General features: G+C 41.1%; 1 protein-coding gene across 4 annotated transcripts in view; it reads left to right on the top strand.

The window, feature by feature from the left end:
- Window positions 1-13,464, top strand: part of LOC141131526 (dual oxidase 1-like) — a 212,757-nt gene extending 199,293 nt beyond the window's left edge. For all 4 annotated transcript variants that reach the window (XM_073618895.1, XM_073618894.1, XM_073618896.1 and 1 more), the window contains 2 exons: window positions 5,814-5,942; window positions 13,183-13,464. In XM_073618895.1, coding sequence (XP_073474996.1) covers window positions 5,814-5,942; window positions 13,183-13,305 — 252 coding nt within the window. In that variant the 3' untranslated portion in view covers window positions 13,306-13,464. The remainder of the gene's footprint in view (window positions 1-5,813; window positions 5,943-13,182) is intronic.
- Window positions 13,465-17,585: the final 4,121 nt, after the last annotated feature.

The raw sequence follows: 17,585 nt of genomic DNA, 5'->3' as shown, positions 1-17,585 counted from the left end.
ACCAAGATGGCCCAACAAACTATTTCCATTGCTAAGTGAAATGTGGCTGCTGTCAGTGTTGTATATACTGTATGTAGCATCAGCTACTTACAGTACAGCGCTGGGTTCTGGCAGCGGGATGGTGACTTCTGTCCTGTTCCTGGAACAAAACTGAGTCGGGCTGCATACTGCTTAGCCATTCACAGGAGACGTTGAATTTTTATGAATGAATAAAAAGTTTTCCCTGATTGGATGTTGTAGAGAGGTGGGCGAATTATTTAAAGTCATATTAAACTTGGAGTTAGGCTTTAATATAATGAAGTAATACATATATCTATTTTTCACGAAAACAAGGCTTTCTTTTGGTATCATTGTCTTGGAAAAATGATTATTTTTTTTTAAAGGAGTCTATAGACAATGATTTAACGAAACAAACAAAAGAGTTACTTTGCTGGTTTTAAAAAAATAGCACTACTGTAGATAAAAAATATGCATTTTGCTGTTCCTATAATGTCCATGTATTGTACTATAATTTGGCCCATTTGTAATTACACTGATTATATTTATCTAAGGCCCCAAGCACACTGGACATTAAAAAAAATGCCAATAGCTTTAGGCTTCATGTACACATAACCCACTTTGACCACCAGCTGTGGGAAAACACGGCAACATCATGCCACGATTTTACCTTGATTTTGCCACGATTTGCGGCCGGCAGTCAAAACGTTCCTATCCTGAATGTGATTCTTCTGCGTTCAGGAGAGGGACGTTGAGGAAGGTTGAACCTCCTTTAACCACAGCAGCTCCTAAATGATCCTAAAAGCCTATGTGTACATTGACACATAGGCTTTTATGGAGTTGAGTAATATAAAACTCAAAAAATATCAAGTTCATGAAAGATGTAAACCAAAGTAAAACAAAATAGTGATAAGAAGATCCGAAGCCTCCCCACATGAAGAAGCAGTCCTTTATGTAAGTGTTCAGAGGTCAGCCATCACCTCCCCATAGAGTCAACACTCACCAGATGGAATGGCTGCCCCTTACAGCAGCATTCACGCCTGAGTCTTTAGGACCAATATCCAAGATACAGGCCAGCAGATATGACTCACTGTCCACTTCAGGGAAACACTCTTCACTGAGTCAAAGCTGTGGTAAAAAAAGCTCACCAAGGGCACTTTTACACTGAGGCATTGGGGGCAGTAGCGGTAAAGCGCCACTAGTTTTAGCTGCATTCTACCGCTGTTTAAGCCGCCGCTAGCGATGCGCCTTTAACCCCCCCCCCAAAGCGCTTTGCAGGTGCTTTGGAATCGCTGCCCATTAATTTCAACGGGCAGGGCGTTTTAGAAACGGTGTATACACCGCTTCTAAACCACCCCAAAGATGCTGCTTGCTGGACTTTTTTAACGTCCCGCAAGTGCACCGCTCCAGTGTGAAATCACTCGGGCTTTCACAGTGGAGTGACGGGAGAGGCGCTTTGCAGGCGCTATTTTTAGCACTAAAATGCCTGTAAAGTGCCTCAGTTTGGAAGTGGCCTAAGAGCCCAAGAAGTGCTTTGATAGTGTAGTATTTAATATAAATCCATGCAGCATTAAAAACATATAAAAAATGTGGATATCTTACATGTAAAGACGCCGTCGACCTGGGATCGAACAGCGGCATGATGTCAGCACTAGCAGTTCCTCCCCCAACTTGTTTCATCCAATCCAACAATATCAAAGGACTTAGAATGTCTTCATGGTGTAAAGACCACATGTGTTTTATAAGAAACATAAAATCCTCTGAATGTATTTTAATTACTTTCCACGCTAAAATATAGGAACACACAAACTCCACCTTGTGCACTCTTTTGGTCTGGGACTCTTCCTGTATATATGACCTATGTCATAAACATAGGTCATAAACATTTTCTACCTTTGAAAGAAATGACCCATCTCAAGGATGCCCAGATGATAGCACTCAGGGATCCCCTTACTTCCAGCCTGAACTCAGAGAAAAATAAAAACCATGCATAGTGTAAAATCCTTAAATTTATTAAACCCACACATAAAAATAACAATTACATGATATAAGTGATCAAACCATGCCTATGAGTACCAGTGTATGATGTGCTTCCTGAATTGCACATCATCAGGCTCCACCCTACATGTTACATCCCATGTACTTCAGCATGAGCTCTTATCTCAGCAATTATTTAGGAAGATTGAACCTGGTAGATTTATTCTTTCTTTGAGTATTGCCAGGCAGGGGAATTTCTGTAGAGGATGGGTAGTACACAAACTTGATTTTGATCAATCTGACTTTAGACACATCATTGAACATAAGTGGGCTGCATCATCAAATAGGCCAGGAGTATGAATATCCTCTGCACCTCCTTTAGTTACACGCTAGGTCTCCCTTTTGTTTTTGTTGGTTTCTCAGTTTTATACAAATCGTGGTTGCTGTACACTTGTCTACATAATGCAATCTGCAACAATGAATCACTGAGAAGAATACAGCCTAAAGGTTCTCCCCAAGTTTAGCCACCATAGACTTAGACCCCATACACACTATTAGATTTTCTGCAGATTTTTGTCTTCAGATGTACCAAAACCATATAATATGAGGTCAAACCTTAAGAGTTTCAATTTGTATGCAATCAGGCAGGCCCCCAGCACTACATGGTTTAAATAAATCTAAGGACAAAAATCTGCAGAAAATCAAATAGTTTGTATGGGGTCTTATGCCCCGTACACACGGTTGGATTTTCCGATGGAAATTGTGTGATAGGACCTTGTTGTCAGAAATTCCGACCGTGTGTAGGCTCCATCACACTTTTTCAATCAGAATTTCCGACGAACAAAGTTTGAGAGCTTGCTATAAAATTTTCCGACAACAAAATCTGTGGTCGGAAATTCCGATAGTTTGTACACAAATCCTATGCACAATGTGCCACGCATGCTCAGAATAAATTAAGAGACGAAAGCTATTGGCTACTGCCCCGTTTATAGTCCCGACGTACATGTTTTACATCACCGCGTTCAGAACGATCGGATTTTCCGACAACTTTGTGTGACCGTGTGTATGCAAGACAAGTTTGAGCCAACATCGGAAAAAATCCATGGATTTTGTTGTTGGAATGTCTGATCAATGTCCAACTGTGTGTACGGGGCATTAGAGTCCAGATCTTTGTCAAATGTATTTTTGGGGTTTTGGTTAGAGTACGAAAGGTTTAAAAACCCTGTCTGTTTTTATTGCCAACTATGTCCAAGTCTAGGAGATTTTACCTTAGTTCCTGTGCTGATGACCATACAGAAAGTGAGAAGATCCCACAAATGGAGACACAGTTTTTATAACTTTCTGTGTCCAGTTGACTAAATTGTGTTCAAGTTATGTCTCAGTGAACACAGAAAAGGCAATGAAACCCGACAAAGGTTTTAATTATTTCAGACTGTCTAAAAATTAATAAAAGGTTTTGGCCTGTAAAGCTGGTCCCCATTTACCTTATGGACTACTGGAGTAGTAGTGTTTTTCTTGGGCATGGACTATATTGATTAGTACAGAGTTTCCATTAAATTTATTTATATATACACTACTGTGCAAAAGTTTTAGGCAGATGTGAAAAAATGCTATAAATTAGGAATGCTTTCAGAAATAGAAATGTTAATTGTTTATTTGTATCAATTAACAACATGGAAAATAAATAAAAAGAGAAATCCAAATCAAATCAATCTTTGGTGTGACCACCCTTTGCCTTCAAAACAGCATCAATTCTTCTAGGTACACTTGCACAAAGTTTTTAAAGGAACTCAGCAAGTAGGTTATTACAAACATCTTGGAGAATTAGCCACAGATCTTCTATGGATATAGCCTGCCTCAAATCCTTCTGTCTCTTCATGTAATCCCAGACATACAGACTTGGTGGTGTTGGGATCAGTGCTCTATGGGGGGCCAAACCATGACGTCCAGGACTCCTTGTTCTTCTTTACGCTGAAGATAGTTCTTAATGACACTGGCTGTATGTTTGGGGTCATTGTCCTGCTACAGAATACATTTGGGGCCAGTCAACTCCAACTCCAACTCCATTTGCAGAAATTCAACCCCAAACTTGCAAGAAACCTCCACCATGCTTTACTGTTGCCTGCAGACACTCATTATTGTACCACTCTCCAGCCCTTCAGTAAACAAACTGCCTCCTGCTACAACCAAATATTTCAAATTTTGACTCATCAGTCCAGAGCACTTGCTGCCCTTTTTCTACACCCCAGTTCCTATGTTTTTGTGCATAGTTGAGTCACTTAGCCTTGCTTCCATGTTGGATGTTTGGCTTTTTGGCCTCAATTCCTCCATGAAGACCACTTCTGGCCAGACTTTTAAAGACAGTAGATGGGTGTACATGGGTCCCACTGGTTTCCACTAGATGTGTGCTGATGGCACTGCTTGACATCTTACAGTGTCGAAGGGAAGTAAGCATGATGTATTTTTCATCTGCCGCATTAACCACTTCAGCCCCAGAAGATTTGGCTGCTCAATGACCAGGCCATTTTTTTGCGATACGGCACTGCTTCGCTTTAACTGACAATTGCGCGGTCGTGCGATGCTGTACCCAAACAAAATTGACGTCTTTTTTTCCCACAAATAGAGCTTTCATTTGGTGGTATTTGATCATCTCTGTGGTTTTTATTTGTTGCACTATAAACAAAAAGAGCAACAATTTTGAAAAAAAACCCACAATATTTTGTACTTTTTGCTATAATAAATATCCCCAATTTTTTTTCTCAGTTTAGGCCGATATGTATTCTTCTAAATATTTTTGGTAATAAAAATCGCAATAAGCGTATATTGATTGGTTTGCGCTAAAGTTATAGCGTCTACAAAACAGGGGATAGATTTATGGCATTTTTATTATTATTTTTTTTACTAGTAATTGAGACATTATGGCAGACACATCGGACACTTTTGACACATTTTTGGGACGATTTTGACAATTATACAATGATCAGTGCTAAAAAATGCACTGGTTACTGTATAAATATCACTGCCAGGGAAGGGGTTAACACTAGGGATAGATCAAGGGGTTAACTGTGTTCCCTGACTGTGTGTTCTAAATGTAGGGGGGGGGGGGGACTGACTATAGGAGATGACAGATCGTGGTTCCTAGCTATTAGCAACTCACGATCTGCATCTCCTCTCCTCACAGAACAGGGATTTGTGTGTTTACACACACGTCCCTGTTCTGCCTCTCATGCCCATGATCGCTCGTGGCCAGCGGTCAACGCGACCACCGGTCACGAGCATCTGCACCCCCGCAGTGCAGCGGGCACCTGCGCAAGCCTCTGGAAGCGCGTGCCTGCTATCCCGCTTAAAGAAGCCAACGTACAGCTATGACAGTTCGCGGGATCGTGCTGACCTGCCGCAGTATGATGATGGCGGCTGGTCGGCAAGTGGTTAAATTTACAGTTCTCAACGTTGCCCATTTCTTTGGACAGCACATCTTGAAACCTCAGTCTGCTTTGAAATTTTTGCCTGGGAGAAACCTTGCTGATGCAGTATAATTACATTGTGTCTTTTTGCTGTGCTTAGTTTTGCCATGGTGTAGGACCTGTGACATGAAACTGTCTTCCACAACCTTGTCTTAGTAGCAGAGTATGGCTGTACCTCACACAGTTTTAAGCCTTTTACACATTAGTTTCCGATTCAGTTAATGACTGTGTTTCAACCTACATATAAAATTGATGATCATTGATACCATTCTTACTTTACAGCATATCTTCACAACTGCCTAAAATATATATATTTGTTTTTCTCTAATTGCAACTTCTGCAACAAATGTTTCTATCCATCCTTTTGTGTTGCAGTACATATGTGAGCGTCATTTCCAGAGAGTCCTAAATCGCAGCTTATTTACTGGTTTACGATCTATTACCCATTTTGGAAGGCCGCAGTTTGTGCCATTTTTCATTTCCCTGCAGGAAGTTCATCCAGAGGTAAGTGTTTTTACTGAAATGTATTTTATTGTTAATTTGCATATAGCCATCACCAATCCATTACCATAATTTGCTAGTTTACTCTGACACATTATTATATGCTAGCAAAGCTAATAAACATCCAGAACTAATTATTGAGTTATCGTAATATTCAGTAATCTAATAAACATAATATGGTTCTAAAGCATTGCTGCACAAAGGCTTGTCTTGTTTTGTTGCTGACTACAAGAAAAATATAAGCTCTTACATGTAATTAGCTGCTTGTCACTAACCATTTTCTGTGGAGTCTGTATATAAGTGACCCCGTCATAGCGTATAAATTTGCTGTTACAGGCTTTTAATGTTATCTCTGTTCTTGCCAAGCTAGTACATAGAGCTTCTATAAATGATGTGGTCAGTGTTTAAATGCACGTGCTGCTGATATACAGCATGCAAAAGGGATGTAAGAAACAAATTCCTATAATGACTGAGCATGTTCACTTTGCAAGATTTATTTTAGTAAGCATTGTGAATATGATGAAAATTCTTTTTGCTAAGAATACCCAATCTCATTCCATAAAAGTTAAAAGATAAAAATTGCAAGTACATGATTGGATTGGATAAAAGACCGTTTCACCACATTTACTTACTAACTAAGTGAAAATGCCATTGCAAAGTGAACATGCTCTACTCCTTTAGTAATTCAGGGGAAATGCCACAATATAATACACAAGGCATATGTAGTAAAAGCTTTGGCTATTATACCTGTATACTATGGAATAGAGCTTGAGTGTTAAAGTGTTTGTTAAAGAGGAACTGCAGTCTGCTCACATAATTTGTAATAAAAACATCTTTGCCATCCTGAAGTTTCCCTCCAACCACTTTGCATATTATTTTATACACTGAACAAAATTATAAACGCAACACATTTTTGTTTGCCCCTATTTATCATGAGCTGAACTTAAAGATCTATGACTTTTTCTATGTACACAAAAGGCCTATTTCTCTCAAATATTGTTCACAAATCTGTCTAAATCTGTGTTAGTGAGCACTTCTCATTTGCTGAGATAATTCATCCACCTCACAGGTGTGACATATCCAGATGCTGATTAGACAGCATGATTATTGCACAGGTGTGCCTTAGGCTGGCCACAATAAAAGGCCACTCTAAAATGTGCAGTTTTACTGTATTGGGGGGGTTGGGGGGTCCGAAAACCAGTCAGTATCTGGTGTGACCACCATTTGCCTCACGCAGTGCAGCACATCTCATTCGCATTGAGTTGATCAGGTTGATTGTGGCCTCTGGAATGTTGGTCCATTCCTCTTCAATGGCTGTGCGAAGTTGCTGGATATTGGCAGGAACTGGAACACGCTGTCGTATACGCCAATCCAAAGCATCCCAAACATGCTCAATGGGTGACATGTCTGGTGAGTATGCTGGTCATGCAAGAACTGGGATGTTTTCAGCTTCCAGGAATTTTGTACAGATCCTTGCAACATGGGGCCGTGCATTATTGTGCTGCAACATGAGGTGATGGTTGTGGATGAATGGCACAACAATGGGCCTCAGGATCTCATTACGGTATCTCTGTGCATTCAAAATGCCATCAATAAAATGCACCTGTGCTTGTTTTCCATAGTATATGCCTGCCCATACCATAACCCCACCACCACCATGGGCCACTCGATCCACGACATTGACATCAGCAAACCGCTCACCCACACAACGCCATACATGCTGTCAGCCATCTGCCCTGTACAGTGAAAACCGGATTCATCCGTGAAGGGAACACCTAAATGCAGCAACTCGCTTTTAGCCGCGTTTCGTTTTACAGGGGTTTTTCATTTTTGGCTGTTTTAAAAAAAAACGAAATAATAATTTTTTTTCGAACGCTTCTAGACGCAAACGCAGCTAAACTCAGCATGTAAACGCGGCTAAACGGCCGTTTTTAGGTGCTGGTTTCTAGCTGTCAAGTTAAATCTTTCAGGAGGGATTGAACAACGTCCCGTGTACATGAAGCTTTACTTTGTATTACATGCTGTTTAAACTCCCTCAGACACTATGGGATTTGTTCTCTATCCCTCCCTCTATGTCCCCACGGCAGCTGGGGATTCGGCAAAGCAGCTGTTGGCAGCTAGTGCACATGCTCAGTTTTCAGTGAGTTTCTAAGCTGTTCATTTCCTCTCTATCACATCTGAGTAGCCCATGTGCCTATAGAGTCAAACATGTGGGCATATACACAGTGGTAAATGACATCCTATTGCCTCCCATCTCCTCCTCCGCTCACTAACCAACTAAAGATCATGGAGGCAGGATATTACACATTGATTGTTGGAGGCTTTACCTCGCTGTTATTCTAAGCACAGTGACATGGTGTGAGTGACAACAATCACTCACACCATGTTATTGACAAAAATAATACTGATTTGATTTTAAATATATATTTGTACAACTGTTTAAAACTAAAATTGTAAAAAATAAATAGGATTGCAAAATAATCCTATGAATCACAATCTTACCCCCAATGTCTTCTATCCAAGTACTAACCAGGCCCGTGCCTGGTTAGCTTCCAAGATCAGACAAGATTGGGCACAGGGTGGTGTGGCCATGGGCCTTTCGCTCAATGTCTATTGTTAACAGCAATATGTGTAATCTAAATGCTTTGCATAAACCGGGATATCGTGGTAATATACAAAAACATAAAACAACAAAAGCTGGCACCATCAAACACTTGTAAAGTCTCCCAGGTGTCATTAATCACACACAAGACTTACCAAATAATGAGACCTGCATATAAGAGTGGTCACATGTGCATAGTGAAATTCCTTCATGGAAAGGACACACTCTCCAGCCTCCACTCATCCACAGAGACACCAGGATTATTGCTGTCTGTCGTCAGCATATACATCCACAACTTGCAGGGAACCGCTGCACCACCGGGAATTAGTTCAGCAGGACCCATGCACATATGATAAAAGACACTCCACATAGCGTGAAACCACCTTTAAAAAGGAATTCATTAAGTCTAAGCACTTACAAACGTCCAGAAGTAACACAGCATATCACATGATACAGCAACATGGAATTCCAGCATCAACAATGGCCACTGTTCCTTTGCACATGCTCAGTAGTGTGTATCCACCCTACCAGTTTCATCACAAATTACATCACCAGGGGCACCTACAGTGGGGACGGAATGTATTCACACCCCCTTAAATTTTTCACTCTTTGTTATGTTGCAGCCATTTGCTAAAATCATTTAAGTTATTATTTATTATTATTATTATTATTATTATACGAGATTTATATAGCGCCAACAGTTTACGCAGCGCTTTACAATGTATAAGGGGGACAACACAATTACAGTACAGTTCAATACAAAAGGTACAGGAGGGCCCTGCTCGTAGAGCTTACATTCTAAAGTGAGGGGGTGGTGGTACAAAAGGTAATAGCTGCTGAATGATTTCATGGGGGTGGCTCAGGGACAGTTATGTGGGTGTGGGATAGGCTTCCCTGAATAAATGAGTTTTCAGGGATCTCCTAAAGGTGGACAGGGTAGGGGCTGATCGGACATACTGGGGCAGGGAATTCCAGAGGATGGGAGAGGCTCTGGAGAAATCCTGAAGGCGAGCATGGGAGGAGGTAACAAGGGAGCTAGAGAGCAGGAGGTCCTGGGAGGAGCAGAGGGGGCGATTTGGGCGATATCTGCAGATGAGGTTGGTGATGTAGATGGGGGCGATGTTGTGAATGGCCTTGTATGTTATGGTTAGCATTTTGAATTTTACACGGTGGGGTAGGGGAAGCCAGTGAAGGGATTGGCAGAGAGGAGCAGCAGTCACGGATCGATTAGTGAGGTGTATTAGTCTAGCAGCAGCATTCATAATAGACTGAAGGGGGATAGCCTGCTTAAAGGTAGGCCATTAAGGAGAGAGTTGCAGTAGTCGAGGCGGGAAATAATCAAGGAGTGAATAAGTTGCTTTGTGGTGTCATTAGTCAGGAAGGGTCAAATTCTGGAGATGTTGCGGAGGTTAAGGTGGCAGGATTTAGGCAGTGATTGTATATGGGGGCTGAAGGAGAGGTCAGAGTCAAGGATTACACCCAGGACCCTGGCATGTGTGGAGGGACCAATGGTTGTGTTGTTGATATTAATGGGGAAGTCACAGGAGGGGGACCGTGAAGGAGGAAATATAACAAGCTCAGTTTTAGAAAGATTAAGTTTGAGGAAGCGGTGTGACATCCATACCGATATGTCATTCAGCAATTTTGAGATCCATGAGGAGATAGTGGGGGTGAGTTGAGGAGTGGAGAGATAGAGCTGTGTGTCATCGGCATAGAGGTGGTATTGGAAGCCATGGGAGGTTATCAACTGGCCCAGGGAAGAGGTATAGAGTGAGAAAAGGATAGGCCCAAGGACAGAGCCTTGGGGTATCCCAACAGAAAGAGGAAGGGGAGGGGAGGAGATGGAGTTGTAAGTGACACTGAAAGTGCGCTGAGATAGGTAGGAGGAGAACCAGGATAATGCAGAATCATGGAGTCCAAGGGAGTGTAATTTGCTGAGGAGCAGCAGGTGGTCAACTGTGTCAAAGGCAGCAGAGAGGTCTAAAAGTATGAGTATGGAGTAGTGGCCATTGGTTTTGGCAGTTATTAGGTCATTGGTGAGTTTTAGTAGGGCAGTTTCAGTAGAATGTTGTAGGCGGAAGCCAGACTGTAGGGGGTCGAGAAGGTTGTTGTCCGTGAGGTAGCGATTCATTTGGTCATGAACAAGGCGTTTGATGAGCTTGGAGGCAAAAGGGAGAAGGGAGATAGGTCTTAAGTTATTCAAACAGGTGGGGTCTAGTGAGGGTTTTTTGAGTATGGGGATAACCAGTGCATGTTTGAGCTGGGAAGGAAAGGTGCCGGAGGAGAGGGAGAGGTTGAAGATGTGGGTTAGGGAGTTGAGGATAGAGTGAGAAGGTGGTCGCAGTTCATTAAGTTCATTTTTCCCTCATTAATGTACACACAGCACCCCATATTGACAGAAAAACAAAGAATTGTTGAGATTTTTGCAGATTTATTAAAAAAGAAAAACTGAAATATCACATGGTCCTAAGTATTCAGACCCTTTGCTGTGACACTCATATATTTAACTCAGGGGCTGTCCATTTCTTCTGATCATCCTTGAGATGGTTCTACACCTTCATTTGAGTCCTGCTGTGTTTGATTATACTGATTGGACTTGATTAGGAAAGCCACACACCTGTCTATATAAGACCTTACAGCTCACAGTGCATGTCAGAGCAAATGAGAATCATTAGGTCAAAGAAACTGCCTGAAGAGCTCAGAGATAGGAATTGTGGCAAGGCACAGATCTGGCCAAGGTTACAAAAAATTTCTGCTGCAGGACTCCAAGATGGTGAGAAATAAGATTTTCTGGTCTGATGAGACCAAGATAGAACTTTTTGGCCTTAATTCTAAGCGGTATGTGTGGGAAAAACCAGGCACTGCTCATCACTTGTCCAATACAGTCCCATCAGTGAAGAATGATGGTGGCAGCATCATGCTGTGGGGGTGTTTTTCAGCTGCAGGGACAGGACGACTGGTTGCAATTGAGGAGAGATTACTGTGGCCAAGTACAGGGATATCCTGGATGAAAACCTTCTCCAGAGTGCTCAGGACCTCAGACTGGGCCGAAGGTTTACCTTCCAACAAGACAAGCACACAGCTAAAATAACGAAGGAGTGGCTTCACAACAACTCCGTGACTGTTCTTGAATGGCCCAGCCAGAGCCCTGACTTAAACCCAATTGAGCATCTATGGAGAGACCTAAAAATGGCTGTCCACCAACGTTTACCATCCAACCTGACAGAACTGGAGAGGATCTGCAAGGAGGAATGGCAGAGGATCCCCAAATCCAGGTGTGAAAAACTTGTTGCATATTTCCCAAAAAGACTCATGGCTGTATTAGATCAAAAGGGTGCTTCTATTAAATATTGAGCAAAGGGTCTGAATACTTAGGACCATGTGTTATTTCAGTTTTTCTTTTTTAATAAATCTACAAAAATGTCAACAATTCTGTGTTTTTCTGTCAATATGGGGTGCTGTGTGTACACTAATCTTGTATGATCTTGAATGCTAAGCAGGGCTGGGCCTGGTTAGTACTTGGATTGGTAACATTGGGGGTACGATCTTGGTGATTTGTAGGATTCGTAGCAGAGGACTAGAAGCTCCTCCCACCATTGTTTTCCTGCAAACAGGTAGAGAAAATGCTGGGTCACATGACAGCTGTATATCGATTAGGAAAAAAGGTACTTGGATATTCTTTTATTAAAATAAAATACAGTGCCATCATCCATATACAGAAAGAGAAGGGATATCATCAATTAAACAGTGCGTATATAGTATTGCTTTTTTTTTTTTTTTTTTTTTAATATTTATTGGATTTTCCACAATACAATTATAGATAGCATAGCAGTTCTAAGGTATGAACATGTAAATATTCAGTTCAACAAATGAGGTTACATTTTAGGAAGGGGGGGAGGTGTGGAGGGAAAGGGGGAGGGGGACAGGTGAGACATGTTTGCCTGTAAAACAGTAGTATCACAATGTGATGCATAAAAAAGCAATATTCTATACCAAGTTACCCTCAGGAGTGGAAGCAGAATTTGAATATGGTAGACTAGTGATCGCAGATAATGGTCTAATTGCAACAGTAATGATGAATGAAGTTGCTGGTTTTAGATATAGGAAAGTCGTAGACGTCTAAGAGCTGCATGAAACTGGGGTTGTCCTATGGTGGTAGAAAGGCAGAGGAGTCAGACAGGTTGGATACCTTGAGGTTTCCCAGTGAGTTGGTAAGACCTCTTTTCAGATACCAGTCCGTATAGCGGAATGGTTGCACGATTTCTTGTAGGACTTTTTGAGTAAATGTGGCCTCCATGTATTTACGCCATCTTGTAAAAAAGCGTGAAGTAGAACGAAAGTTCAGTATAATGGTGTCTAGTCCCTCCAGGTAGAAGTGTGATAGCATAGCTTTTTTCATCGCTGGTAAATTGGGAGGTGTTAGTGAGATCCAATGAGACATAATGCGGGCAACCAAGAGGTATATATGAGCCCATCGTGGAATGTCTAGAGGTCCCATTGCTGCTGAAGACGATGATGGTGGTGTGTAGCCAAACAGACATAGTAGATGGTCTTTGGGTATCCGTTTTTTGTTGATTTTGGATATATAGGCCAACACAGAGTTTTAGTATTACTTTAATGCTATTCATTTTCTTTTTTCAGGTTAAAAAGGTGGGAGTTTTCAGTTGCGGGCCTCCAGGAATGACCAAAAATGTAGAAAAGGCTTGCCAAATCCTGAACAGGAGGGATCAGACCCAATTCACTCACCATTTTGAAAATTTTTAGACAGTTTAACATTAATGACAGATTCCAGAAACATTTGAACTGCATCTCTTTTTACTAATTGTGTTTTCTACCTTCTTCATTGAAATCATTTATACTAACATATCAGTACAGATCATATTTCTCTTTAGAGCTTTATATGAATAAATATGTGTACATTCATGTGGTTCATAATGTAACTGATTGGTAAACAAATAGCATTGTACTGTACATTTTGTATTATATGTTAGATTTCTTTAATTGTTTATATTGTAACAGTTGTTTATACATAAAAGAAGGTCAGAATGACAAGAACAAAAACAAAATTCAAACAAAAATAGATGAGCAGAAACAAATTTTGTAATATTTTCACATGTCAACTACAAGTAAAATGAACTCAGCAAAATCTGCTTTGCATAAAAAAAAAAAAAATACCTAGATCAAGGTTTGATCTAGGTCAGCCCCAGGGTTATGCCCCGTACACACGATCGGACATTCCGACAGTCAAATCCATGGATTTTTTCCGACGGATGTTGGCTCAAACTTATCTTGCATACACACAGTCACACAAATCTTGTCGGAAATTCTAAACATCAAGAACACGGTGATGTACAACACATATGACGAGCCGAGAAAAATGAAGTTCAATAGCCAGTGCGGCTCTTTTTCTTGATTCTGAACATGCGTGGAACTTTGTGCGTCTAAATTGTGTACACACGATCGGAATTTATGATTTGGTTGTCGGAAAATCTGAGAACCACTTCTCAAATTTTGTGTGACGGAAATTCCAATGGAAAATGTCCAATGGAGCCTACACACGGTCGGAATTTCCGACAACAAGCTCCCATCGAACATTTTTTGTCGGAAAATCCCACCGTGTATACTGGGCATTAGTGTTTGGGTCAGGGTCAAAGATCAGGATTGGTATTTTTTGGATGGGATTTTTTTTTTTAAATTAGTATTATGCCACGTACACACGAGCAGACTTTACGGCAGACTTTGTCCAGTGGACTTTATGACGGACTTTTCGAATGAACGTACTTGCCTACACATGATCAACCAAAGTCCGAAGGATTCGTACGTGATGACGTACGACTGGACTAAAACAAGGAAGTTCATAGCCAGTAGTCAATAGCTGCCCTAGCATCGGTTTTTGTCCATCTGACTAGTATACAGACGAGCGGACTTTTTGACCGGACTCGAGTCCGTCGGAAAGATTTGAAACATGTTTCATTTCTAGGTCCGTCGAACTTTTGGGGAAAAAAGTCAGCTGGAGCCCATACACGATCGAATTGTCCGACGGACTCCGGTCCTCCGTACCAAGTCTGCTGTAAAGTCCGCTCGTGTGTACGTGGCATTAGTGTCAGTGTCGGCATGTTTTAGGTAGGATAAAAAAAAAGCAAAATGCGCACTATTGTTTCTGGGCTGTACTACGGGTACAAACAACAACTAACATACACATATGTGCTATCACTGCAGTCATTAGAAGCAGGAGAATTTATTTTGGGTTGTTCTTTGGTAGTAGGTCATGGTAGTAGCAATTAATAAGGGGGCCCCCCAGATCCTCCCCTGTGAATGAGTATCAGGTACATCGTACCCCTACCCATTCACCAAAAAAGTGTTAGAATAAATAATAAACACAAGAGACAGTTTTTGAAAAATCCTTTATTAAAAAATAGTGTCCCTCAATGTAAGTCCATCGTCAATTACGCTACCCACCAACCCAAAAAAAAAAAAAAATAGGTGGCCCTGCTGTGCCATTGGGTGACGTAGCTAGGTGACCCTACTCCTTCCTATATAAGAAATTTCAAAGCGCAGCGCAGGCAGTCAGCGGGAGGTCTCCCAAGATGTGGAGCATTTTTTTTTCTTGTTTTTTTTTCGGGTAAGTGGGCGGCGTGATTGATGATGGATTTACATCGAGGGACACTATTTTTTTATTTTTTAATAAAATATTTGTCAAAAACTGTCTCTTGTGTTTATTACTTTTTGCCAATTTTTTGGTGAATGGATAGGGGTACGATACTCGTTCACATGGGGGTGATCCAGATTCCGAAAAAGCCCCCACCCCAAAGGGTCTGGTATAGACTGGGAAGGGGACCCCACGCCATTTTTTTTCTTTATTTTTTCCATAGCCACCAGCTGGTAATTGCAACCGCAAGTCATTTTAAATGGAATTTGACTTTTTTTTTAGAAATGCTATTTCTGCTACAGCATATTTTATGTATGCTACAGATGCGCCACTTTACAGGCACTTTAAGGGGATCCCCCCCGGGCACTATATTTAAGAGTATTTTTCAGTTTTATTGTTGTACTTTAAGCATAATTTAAATCACTGCTCTTGCAAAAGCTATAGTTTAAAAAAAAAGTTAAAAAATATTATTACATGTCCCCCAGGGTAGTACCCAGATCTCCATACCCCTTTTGTGGCAAATTACTTGCATATAAGCAGTATGGAAAAATAAAACAAAAACATGGCCAAATTAAAAAATTAACAATATAGTTACAGATTCATTTGTCAGACGGGGTACCTCCATAACTGGTCAATATCGACAAACAGCAGCACAGTAGGGAACCAGCTGGGTCACACCAAACAGAAGTTGTATAAGTGGGACCAATCACGGTGTACAAATATAGAAAAACTTTATCAAAAAATAAAACAAAGGCATGGCATGATTTGTGTCCAAAATGGACTAAGTCCCTCAGACACCCACAGTTTAAAAACAATAATGACAACGTTGTCACAAAAGGTGCCACAATCAGGGCCCTACACTCACACACACTATGCAATGGCTTTAGGCTTTCTCCATCTTGAGCTATACACTGTGATTCTAGGAGACCCGGGTGACTGTGCTGTCTACTACAGTGCTTTCACTGATAAACACAAGCCCCAATGTGGACATGTATGTCCCTGAGCCCCAACTCACTGTTTTAAAGCCTTGATAGCCATTAAACAGGTCTACCAATAATAGTGGTCTGTGTGTTGCATGGGTGTGAGTGTGGGGCCCTGGCTGTGGTGCCTTTTGTGACAACATTGTCATTATTGTTTTTAAACTGTGGATGTCTGGAGGGCTTTGTCAATTTTGGACACAATTCATGCCAAACTTTGTTTTATTTTTCAATACAATTTTTCTATATTTGTACACTGTGGTTGGTCTTCCTTGTACAACTCCTCTTTGGGGTGACCCAGCTGGTTCCCCTCTGTGCTGCTCTTTGTTGATACTTGCATATAAGTCTTCAAAATGGGCACTTTTGATGTTTCTTCTTTAGCTCCCATAGACTTCAAGGGGGTTCACCTTTTGGGTTAAAACATTTCTCCTGTTCGGGAGTTCCTAACTCACATACATCCTAGGGCCAATTGAGACAAGAGCCCATTAACCTAATACCAGGTCTTTGGAGTGTGGTAGGAAACCAAAGTACCTAGAACAAACCCAGGTAAGCACAGGGAGGAAATGCAAACTCGTGATTGGGATTCAAACTGCTGATTCTAGGGCTGCAAGGCAGAAGTGTTAGCCACTGAGCCACAATATGAATGTTATGAGAAAGGGTTGGACAAACTTCCACACTATGACAAAATGCCTGAGCTTTGTCTGTGAGAAGTGCCCATCATTTTGCCATGACAGGTAGCTTTAAGAGGGTGTTTCAGGTATGTGAAGGCACCTCTAGTTTACCTACACTTTATACCTAAAGCAGATTGTTTTAGAGACCGGGGGGAGGGGTTGATTAATTGAATGAAAATAAGTTGTTCACTTTGCAGGTGAAATTGGGCTTTATAAGGAAATTTTCCCCAGAGATTAGTGGATGTGGTAAAATCTCACTTTTTAAAGAATACCCAATCATGCATAAGAAAAAAAAGGCATTTTTGCTTGCACGTGATTCAAAGAAGGAACTGAGCAGATATTCATCTCGTTCGGTAAGCTCTGGAGAATTGCCCCGAAAGTAAATAATCCATTTGCCTTTATTAAATTAACCCCATGGGCTCATTAATGTTCTATGCATATCTAGACAAGCTTGGCCTCACAGCCTTTTGCCTTCAGAGCCTCCTAACAGAAAATGAAGGCATTTATCTTATCAAAGAACCAATAAGGAGTCCTAAGAGGAAAATCCAATCAATTCCTTGGAAATTTGTAATAAAATAAATCTATGTGTGTATGACCAGTTTACTTTAATCACACAGTCACTTATTTTTTAAAAGATTGTATTCTATTGTGGTCACATCTCTGCCACAGTTGAAAAAACCCTGCATGCTGGGGTCAGTCTACAAAAGTGGAGACTGTGAAGATCATTTACTAAATGACCACCATAAA

Source organism: Aquarana catesbeiana, linkage group LG03 (genome assembly GCF_042186555.1).
Source record: "Aquarana catesbeiana isolate 2022-GZ linkage group LG03, ASM4218655v1, whole genome shotgun sequence".
Lineage (NCBI taxonomy): Eukaryota > Metazoa > Chordata > Amphibia > Anura > Ranidae > Aquarana > Aquarana catesbeiana.
This window is presented reverse-complemented; position numbering and strand designations above follow the sequence as displayed.